General features: G+C 39.2%; 2 protein-coding genes across 3 annotated transcripts; both read left to right on the top strand.

The window, feature by feature from the left end:
- The first annotated feature begins 751 nt into the window (after positions 1–751).
- Positions 752–8,521, top strand: LOC134792026 (flexible cuticle protein 12-like). Of its 2 annotated transcripts, none has more exons than XM_063763147.1 (3): positions 752–851; positions 7,419–7,540; positions 8,267–8,521. In XM_063763147.1, the coding sequence occupies exons 1-3, from the start codon at positions 843–845 to the stop codon at positions 8,457–8,459; spliced, it is 324 nt and encodes a 107-aa protein (XP_063619217.1). In that variant the 5' UTR covers positions 752–842; the 3' UTR covers positions 8,460–8,521. The 2 variants fall into 2 exon arrangements, with proteins under 2 accessions (XP_063619217.1, XP_063619218.1); XM_063763148.1 differs by lacking the exon at positions 752–851 and adding an exon at positions 6,255–6,419.
- Positions 790–3,293, top strand: LOC134792028 (flexible cuticle protein 12-like). The gene is made up of 3 exons (XM_063763149.1): positions 790–851; positions 1,894–2,015; positions 3,039–3,293. Exons 1-3 carry the CDS (start codon positions 843–845, stop codon positions 3,229–3,231), a joined length of 324 nt encoding a protein of 107 aa, XP_063619219.1. The 5' UTR covers positions 790–842; the 3' UTR covers positions 3,232–3,293.
- Positions 8,522–10,155: the final 1,634 nt, after the last annotated feature.

The following is a 10,155-nucleotide window of genomic DNA, read 5'->3' as shown; positions in this document are numbered from 1 at the left end:
CATGTGCCCATTAGGACAAACCAGTTAGGGCAAGTGACTTTAGGACAAACGTTGTTAGGGATTCAGAATGACACCCTCCTTCATCAGATCAGTTCGATGGTACCATAATATGCACTACATCTGTCATTAGGTATTGCTTTGCTTAGAAACAAACGCGTTTCGTTGGAGTCGCTTAGCTGTGTATGTAGCTGATATCGTAGTACATGACTATATGTATGTAATTATGTATGTTGTGTGGGTAACCACCGTTGACCATTAAATTTCAATTGAAAAGTGTAACTTAATTTCCACTTTTAAACATCTGTAAGTAAGTTGTCAGTGGTCCCAGTAATATGTATGTCCAAAATCCTTGTATTAAATATATGTCGGAGACTGGTTTGCTTTGGTTAAGATGTGTCACGTGTGGTATGATTTGTAATGAGTCTTGTGCAGTAAAGACTGTGAGTTGAATATCGTATTTCATTGAAAGCCCTCGTCATCCACGATTGAAGGTTCAGATGTGCATCCTATAGTATGATACGCCCACGATTCCCGACATATATATATATATATATAATTATATTTTATTAAAAACACTTCGTTATGTGTTTCGTTAGTTTAAATATAAAAAAAGCAAAAGAAATTGCGTTTTTTTTCTAGGTACTTAATTAAATGATTCATATTCCAAAAGTGACAAACACTTTTTACAATCTTTCCCCCTACATAGATACATTACCAAGGTCACATCACGCGTCCTTGCGATGCGCAGGCGCATATAAAAGCCGCGTCATGCCGACAGATGGCATCAGTCGTTGGCTAGCACTTCCCGAGTTAGGACCACCCAAACACATCAATTAGCAAAAATGAAATCGGTTAGTGAAATAACTTTTTTTTTAAGTTACAGTGACTTTGACTTTATTCACGTATATTCAAATTCATAGTGTAATTTTTCAAATAACATGACTTTTTTCCATTGAATTACATGGTGTGCGGAGTAATTGTAAGAGAAATAGGAACAGGGTTACGAGTATAACCGCGAAAATCGAAGTTCGCAAATTGCGGGCATCTTTCTCTGTCACTCTAATTAAGCCTTCTTTGGAGTAAAAGAGAAAGATCCCCGCAATTTGCGAATTTCGGTTTTCGCGGTAGCCCTCCAGATGGCCTACCGTGAACCACGTTTGACGTGTTACCTCGCTGTCACACTTACGTACAAACTTACAAGTGCGACAGAGAGGCAACACGTCTAACGAGGTTCGCGGTAAGCCCGCTGGTTGCTATAATTTCAATTGGTGATAGTGATATTATTTGAACAATAAATAGGTATTATTATACACTAAATCCGTCAAGTCAGTCTAGTACCTATATTCATAATTTACACGTGCCTTTATGACATATGTAAATATGTGTCCTTCTTACGGGTTGACATTTGAATAATTGTAGTGGCTTGATTATTTCCATTTATCTAAAAAAACAGGGATGAAAATATGACGTTAACCTCCTCTGAACTCTTACTTAATGTCAAACACTACAAAACTTTAAAATAAAAGATCAGATGGGGTAAAAGGAACATCGGGGCAAGTGTAATCAAGTGTATGGAAGTAAATCAAGTGTATGGAAGTAAATCAAGTGTATGGAAGTAACATACCGATCTTGCCTCGGTAAAAGAAACTGTATTTTTATTCAATCTTCTTATTCACTGACCCTTTACAAAGCGGTTTTTGTCATCATCAACAAGCTTACACAAGTTATTTTCTATCGCCTTACCAGCATATTCGTGTTCCTCTTATCTGAGCGCCGAGATACCGAGAAATTAAACACTCTTTGCAAGAGTGATAGAGAGGCACAATAACATTTCAATTTCCGATGTAGACATTTTGACCATTTGAACACGTTTAACAATGTTCTTGTTTCCAGTTCGTCGTATTCGCCCTGATCGTCACGGCCGTCGCCGCCGCCCCGCAGCGCAGCCCTGACGCTGACGCTCAGGTCCTCAAATACGACGCTGAGAACATCGGCGTTGATGGCTACCGATTTGCGTTAGTACACATTCATTAAATCACATTATGCTTATTTTATTCCGTTGACTAAAAAAAGTTTTCCAAATAGGTAGAGTTAGACCAAGACACATCTGCAAAGATTTTGATAGCACAGGCAGTGTTACGTACAGGCAGTGTGTGTATTTATACGTCATAATTTCATAGAAGTTTGACGTTTAAAATAACCTTGCACTGCGTGTGCTAACAAAATTGTTGCAGACTTATCTTGGTCTAACTCTAGGTCCCTAAACGAAAACTTGTTGATAATATGTACATTTAATTCGTCAATGTCTTGTACAATATTGAAAATTTGGCGGATAAACAAGTAGGTAATAAACTGAAATAAATGTCATATACTAAGAAAAAGTGACCAAGGCCTCCAGTGCCCCAGGCTGGAATCGAACCAGCGTCCTCTGCTATCGCGGCAGGTGCCTGTGCCATTTGGCCACCGGGCCACAGCGGCATAGTTTTTTTTTTTTTTATATATGACATTTAATTAAGTTTATAATTTATATAGTAGTGTTTCTACTTGAAATAAAAACAAATTAAAATATTTCTGAAAATAATTTAATTTGTTCTAATAAATACTTCTAAAAATAGGTATAATATCAAAAATAATAAACAATATAAAATAATAAAAACATTGGAAAATTGCGGGAGACTTCTGGATGAGATAAGCTAAGGACCAGTGGCGTGCTCGAAGAGAGGCCTATGCTCAGCAGTGAGCGATTAAAGGCTGATATTATAATGATGAAAACTAGGAACCAATAGAACATGTCAAATAATCAAGTCAACATCATCATCATCATCAACATCCTGCCCTATTCCCAACTTCATTTGGGGTCGGGCCTTCTTGTGCGTCTGCGCCAGGACAATCTGTCCCGTGTTGTCAGTGGTGGGATAAATGTCAAATAATCAAGTAACAATCATAATGGTTAATATTAAATTACATAGATTAAAATTTAAGTTTCTTAAAATCCATGACAGTATTATTAATAATGAAATTCTCTTATTTTTTTACAGTTACGAGACTTCCAACGGCATCAAGTCAGAAGAACAAGCGCAGCTGAACAACGCTGGCACCGACAACGAGGCCATCGCCGTCCGCGGCTCCTTCTCCTACACCGGCCCCGATGGCGTCGTCTACACCGTCACCTACATCGCTGACGAGAACGGCTTCCAGCCCCAGGGCGCCCATCTTCCAGTAGCCCCTTAAATTAGCCAATGACCTGAACCAGTCTAGTCCTGTTATGAATAAAGTTTTAGTTCGTTTGTTTTAATTTTAAGTTGTAGTTTTATTGTTTACTAGCAACATGCACCGGCTTTGCACGGGCTACACAAAACTTTAAGAATTTATACACTTGAACCTTCCTCAAAAATGACTCTATTGAGGGGTAAAAGTCGCGTGAAAATCCGTTTAGTAGTTTTTGAGTTCATCGCGAATATACATGTAGACAGCCAGATGCGCCGGGGGACTTTAATTGTGTTATTAGGGGCCCGATTCGGATTTTGAAATAGACATCTATTAGATATCTTTTAGACATCACCAAGATACGATAACGATATGTTTAAGATCTAACCTGTCAAATATGACATTTGCGCGATTCTGGAGATACTCTTGAACGATATGACTTAGAGATCCAATTCACATCTAAATATCTTACGCTATCTAACGTAAAAGTAACATTGGTTGCCCGAATTGCGCTGCAAAAGAGAACTAGTTGATATCTAAACTATAACGTATCTAGAATGGATCTAGTACGTGTCGTCTCTTGTGAATATCTTGAAGTTCGAATACGGCAGTAGGTGTAGTGATAGGTTTTTATTTTTCATAATCTGAGCAAACACAATACCCTACCCTTTCCCTCCCCCTCGACCCTCGGACCCTCGGAACACAATAGACGGTGCAGGCCGGGGTTCAGGCAGACCGAAAAGGAGATGGCGGGACGGCTTGGACGCATTTTACCCCAAATGGTGGGAAAATGCCGATGACAGGGTCGAGTGGAGAAAACGTGGGGAGGCCTTTGCCCAGCAGTGGGACACCAAAGTAGACTAATAAAAAAATAAAAAAGTTCTGAGAAAACTACTATAACGAGCGAGAGACACTTGCTGATTGCAGATTTTATAATTCGTTAAAATGTTGATATTGTTACGATTTGCACGATCGACATGATTCGTTACTGTTTATCTCTCATGCTCCAGAAGGCACAAGCGAGATACCAGATGACACGACCCTTAATGCATTAATGCTTTTCGTAAACGTAGATGGCAGTCCATAAAGCCGGAACCCCAGTGCTGCGCACGCTACTCACGCACATGCTATACACGTCACCCACGTGGGGCCATTGGTCTAGTAGCAGCTGAGTGTGTCAAGAGTACCTCGACCGTGTGCAGAAACTAACTGCCTTGCACAGATAAAATGTAGAATGAACTGTAGCCCGCAGATTTCCGGACCGATAAGACCTTCAAACGTTAAAAAAAAGCGTACCTATTCCCATATTAGAGGCCGGCAACGCGCTCAGTGTAGCAGGTCCATAGGCACGGTTGCTACCATAAGGCGATCCGTCTACTAGTTTGCCCCGTATATCTTAAAAAAACAATTGATATTTAAGGAGATTAGAGGCAATAAGTTAGATCTAAAGATTTCCTAGACATCGCACAACTGATAATGAATGAAATGAAATGAAAAGCATTTATTTTCAGGCTACTAAGGCCCATAGATACATACCTTACAAACTAACATATACATACAATAATAAAAATCTTAAATACTAAAAAATCATTTTCGTGACGCAGTTTTCTGTTGCGGCGTCACTTGCTCTGGTGTAGGATTCGGTAGGTATAATGAACGATTTTTCTATATAAACTTGTCTAAAAAACTTAAAGATGTCTACTTCGTTTCTTTAAGTTTATTTAGAAAAATCGACCAAAAAAATGGTTTTTTCGTATTAAGTATTTGGAATTGTAGTGAGACAAAAGGAAAAACTTTGGATTTTTCTTTATTAGACCCAAAAGAGCTCGTGATTCTGAATCGAAATAACATTAAACTCCCAGAAAATTCCACATTTGTGGAAAGTGGCAAGCAGCTTAGTATTTAAGCAGCTGAGTAATTATTTAAATTGAATAACATTGTACTAAAATTTTGCAGTCTACCCAGAGTTTACTACCTACTTTTGGAGAAAACAATATGGCCTATAAACATTATTTTATACTTTTTAATAACTACTCGTTTCAGATAAAATATAATAAAAATATTTGAAATATTGGTTTAATAAGAAAAAAAAAATGTCCGCAAAGTAAAAGTGATGCGCCGCCGAATATTCCCGCGCAGCCGGCTACGTCGCTACTCGAATGCCAAGGTCGGTCAGGTCAGGTGACACTGACGATTAGAATTAAAATAAGATTTTTTCATAAGGCTTGGGCTGTATGTAACAAGTTTTTTTGACAAAAATTTCATTTATGATACAAGCTTTTATTCAACAGGCAATTAATACTCATCGAAACAATTCTAACAAAGTCAAACACAATTAGAGTGCGTAGTTTTATCACAGAGTTCCTGTTGCAGACTCTTTGGAGGCTTTATTCTTCTTTCTTATTATAAATTCAAAATTGTCTTTAAAAAGAAACTGACATTATAGATCTTCAGATTTCATTGATTGGTCGTGTCAAATGTTGTTTTTCTAATTCTTAGGTGAAATCGAAGGTAAAATCCTCTTATCATTTAAATACAGTCCATCGCCCATTCCATCTTTTTCAGTTCCTATGCCCTTTTCTTGTGTCCTTCATCAGATCAGCTCGATGGTACTCATCAGATGCACTACATCTGTCATTAGGTATTGCTTTGCTTAGAAACTAACGCGTTTCGTTGAAGTCGCTTAACTGTGTATGTAGCTTATATTGTAGTACCTGACTATAATGTATGTAATTATGTATGTAGTGTGGCCCATCCACCGTTACCATTAAATTTCAAGTGAAAAGTGTAACTTAAGTTCCACTTTTAAACATCTGTAAGTAAGTTGTCAGTATTCCCGGTAATATGCCCTAAATCCTTGTATTAAACAGGTATAGGTACATTTTATTAAAACACTGCGTTTTATATTTCGTACTTTAAATATAAAAAAAGCAAAAGGAATTGTATGCATCTTATACAAATCGAATAAAAAATATTTAAGACATTTTTTCTACTTATGATTAAATGATAATATGGATATATATTCCAAAAATGACAAGCATTTTTTGCAATCTTTCCCCCTACATAGATACATTACCAAGGTCACACCACGCGTCCTTGCGGTGCGCATACGCATATAAAAGCCGCGTCCTGCCGACAGATGGCATCAGTCGTTGGCTAGCACTTCCCGAGTTAGGACCACCCAAATACTTCAATTAGCAAAAATGAAATCGGTTAGTGACTTAACTTTTTTTTTAAGTTACAGTGACTTTGACTTTATTTTTGTATATTCAAATTCATAGTGTAATTTTTCAAATAACATGACTTTTTCCATTGAATTACATGGCGTGCGGAGTAATTGTAAGGGAAATAGGAACAGGGTTATAACCGCGAAAATCGAAGTTCGCAAATTGCGGGCATCTTTCTCTGTCACTCTAATTACGCCTTCTCTGGAGTAAAAGAGAAAGATCCCCGCAATTTGCGAATTTCGGTTTTCGCGGTAGCCCTCCAGATGGCCTACCGTGAACCACGTTTGACGTGTTACCTCGCTGTCACACTTACGTACAAACTTACAAGTGCGACAGAGAGGCAACACGTCTAACGAGGTTCGCGGTAAGCCCGCTGGTTGCTATAATTTCAATTGGTGACAGTGATATTATTTAAACAATAAATAGGTATTATTACACACTAAATCCGTCAAGTCAGTCTAGTATGTTCATAATTTACACGTTCCTTTATGAAATATGTAAATGTGTGTCCTTCCTACGGATTGACATTTGAATAATTGTAGTGGCTTGATTATTTCCATTTATTTAAAAAAAACAGTGACGAAAATATGACGTTAACCTCCTCTGAACTCTTACCTGTTGTCGAACACTACAAAACTTTAAAATAAAAGATCAGATGGGGTAAAAGGAATATCGGGGCAAGTGTATGGAAGTAACATACTGATCTTGCCTCAGTAAAAGAAACTGTAGTTTAATTCAATCTTCTCTTTCACTTTACTCTTGACAAAGCGGTGTTGTCATCATTTAAGCGTTGGTAACAAGCTTACAAAAGTAATTCTCTATCGCCTTTCGGCATCGGCATATTCGTGTTCCTCTTCTCTGAGCGCCTACCGAGAAATTAATCACTCTTTGCAAGAGTGATAGAGAGGCACAATGAAATTTCAATTTTCGAGGTACACATTTTGACCGCATTTGCAACACATTTAACAATGTTCTTGTTTACAGTTCGTCGTATTCGCCCTGATCGTCGCGGCCGTCGCCGCTGCCCCGCAGCGCAGCCCTGACGCTGACGCTCAGGTCCTCAAATACGACGCTGAAAACATCGGCGTTGATGGCTACCGATTTGCGTTAGTACACATTCATTACATTACATCACATATAAGTCCGACAAGAAATTGTAGAAAATTATTGAGGGCTCCACTTCCTACGTAACTGTTAAATTTTTGACGTAAAATGCTTAAAAAACATGGCAACAATAGCATGGAATTTTTTTAGTTCCATTTAATTTAATTTATACTATTTGATGTCGCACTTCGTACTATTTCTACTATTTTATGTCGCACATTTTGTAGAGAATTAAATAATTTTGCACATAAACAAGTATAATATCAAAAATAATGAACACTACGAAATAATTATACAAACTTCGGAAGATTGCGGGTCACTTCTGGATGAGATAAGCTCAGGACCGGGACAGGTGGCACACTTGAAGTAAGGCCTCCTATGCTGAGCAGTAAAACTAGGAACCAATAGAACATGTCAAATAATCAAGTAACATCTCATAATGATCAGAATTAAATTAAGATTCAAATTAAAATTTCTTTAAATCCATGAACTCTTTCAACCTATTCTCCAAGGAAAGATTCAAGGGAAAAGATCATCCGGACGAAGACGTAACTCATGGTTCAAAAATTTCCGAACATGATTCAAACAGCTGTGCGCGCGGTTGTGTCTAAAGTCCGTATAGCCATCATGATAGCCAACCTCTGGTAGGCGATGGCACTGGAAGAAAAAGAAAATCTATGACGTTTCCGATTACTAATGAAATTCTAATGATTCACCCTTTTTTACAGTTACGAGACGTCCAACGGCATCAAGTCAGAGGAGCAAGGCCAGCTCACAAACCCCGGCGCCGAAAACGAGGCCATCGCCGTCCGCGGCTCCTTCTCCTACACCGGCCCCGATGGCGTCGTCTACACCGTCACATACATCGCTGACGAGAACGGCTTCCAGCCCCAGGGCGCCCATCTTCCAGTAGCCCCTTAAATTAGCCAATGACCTGAACCAGTCTAGTCCTGTTATGAATAAAGTTTTAGTTCGTTTGTTTTAATTTTAAGTTGTAGTTTCATTGTTTACTAGCGACATGCCCCGGCTTCGCACGGGCTACACAAAGCTTTAAGAAATTATACACTTGAACCTTCCTCAAAAATGACTCTATTGATAGGTAAATACCGCATGAAAATCCGTTCAGTAGTTTTTGAGTTTATCGCTAACATACAGACAGCCAGACGCGCCGGGGGACTTTCGGCCCAATTCGAACTTTAAGATACGTCAATTAATAGATCTAGAAACGATATGGATTAGACATGTCAGTGTCAAATGTGACGTTTCTTCATACAAAAACGTCACTTTTGACACTGGGTTATTCGTCGACCGCCATATTGGTAACATCGCCTCGTGATTAATTTCTTTGTTTTTGCTCATTAATGTTGTTTAAAGTGTAATATTGATAGCGTATTATGCGGTAAATTAATGTGGAAGTGTGCAGATAATGAAAAATTCATCATAAAACGCATTTAACCACCATTCTGGCGTCAACGCCGGGTAGCCCACGCGGGTCCTTGTAAAGTCCAGCTATCACCTTACAAGAACACATAACCCAACTACCGAACAACGTCGTGCTCTACGAGCATTTGGTATTTCTACCTCTAACCGTGGCTGGCTAGAGCCCTAGAGGCCATAATTTGATAGTTTTATATCGTACACTGGCTGAAGTTTATTTAGTACAAATAATATTAATTCGATCCCACGTGGGATCCACTTTGACGTTGGCGAAATCATCGACAGTATCGATGGAGCCATATTACCCAAAGATTGATTGATAGACTTTTGACACTGACACATCTCATCCATATCGTTTCTAGATCTATTAATTGACGTATCTTAAAGTTCGAATAGGGCAGTTTGTTTTTATAAGGTGTGGGAGGAGCAAACCTACTGTAACGAGCGAAAGACTCTTGCTGATTGCAGATTTTATAATTCTATAAAATTTTGATATTGTCATGATTTGCACGATCGCCATGATTAATTGTGCATCTTGCACGCACCAGAAGGCACAAGCGAGATACCAAATGACACGACCCGTGCATTTTGCTTCGTAAGCGCGCCCGCTACTCACGCACTCGACTGACACGACACATCATCCACGTGGGCCCATTGATCTAGTTGCGTGTGTCAACATTTCCATAGCAACCAATGCAAGTAAAGCACACGCTAAACACGTCTTCCACATTGGTCAGCTTGTATCCACATTCCCCACTCATTCACTTCGGTTCGGCGGTATAAGTGACGTCATTCCGTGCATAGCGTACAAACAGCAACACTCCTCACTGTACATCAGTGGAATAAGGTCCACCGATGTACAGTAAAGTGTGGGTGAAGGTACGTAAATACGCGTGTACTGCTGGAAGTGGGTATCAGCCTACATTTTGATTCGAAGTGTTTTTTTATCTATGTGCGCAGCTCGACCGTGTGCAGCAGTGGGTCCCGTCATGACTGCGTGTTCCTCCAGAAATTCTTGCTTCGCTCAGCAAAGCTATGGTAACGAAAACTGTAGCAGTATTTCCGGACCGATAAGACTTTCAAACGTTCAAGAATAAAGCGTACTCCCATATTAAAGGCCGGCAACGCGCTCTGGTGTAGCAGGTGTCCATGGGCGACGGTCATTGATTACCGTCAGGCA

The sequence above is a fragment of the Cydia splendana genome, chromosome 7, assembly GCF_910591565.1.
Source record: "Cydia splendana chromosome 7, ilCydSple1.2, whole genome shotgun sequence".
Taxonomy (NCBI): domain Eukaryota; kingdom Metazoa; phylum Arthropoda; class Insecta; order Lepidoptera; family Tortricidae; genus Cydia; species Cydia splendana.
Note: the sequence above shows the minus strand (reverse complement) of the source record. Positions and strands in the feature narration are given on the sequence as shown.

What these genes read in the sequence shown, in the direction of transcription:
- LOC134792026 (XM_063763147.1), top strand. An exon ending in GTTGATGGCTACCGATTTGC is followed by an intron (nt 7,541 to 8,266) that starts GTTAGTACACAT and finishes CCTTTTTTACAG; the next exon opens with TTACGAGACGTCCAACGGCA.
- LOC134792028 (XM_063763149.1), top strand. An exon ending in GTTGATGGCTACCGATTTGC is followed by an intron (nt 2,016 to 3,038) that starts GTTAGTACACAT and finishes ATTTTTTTACAG; the next exon opens with TTACGAGACTTCCAACGGCA.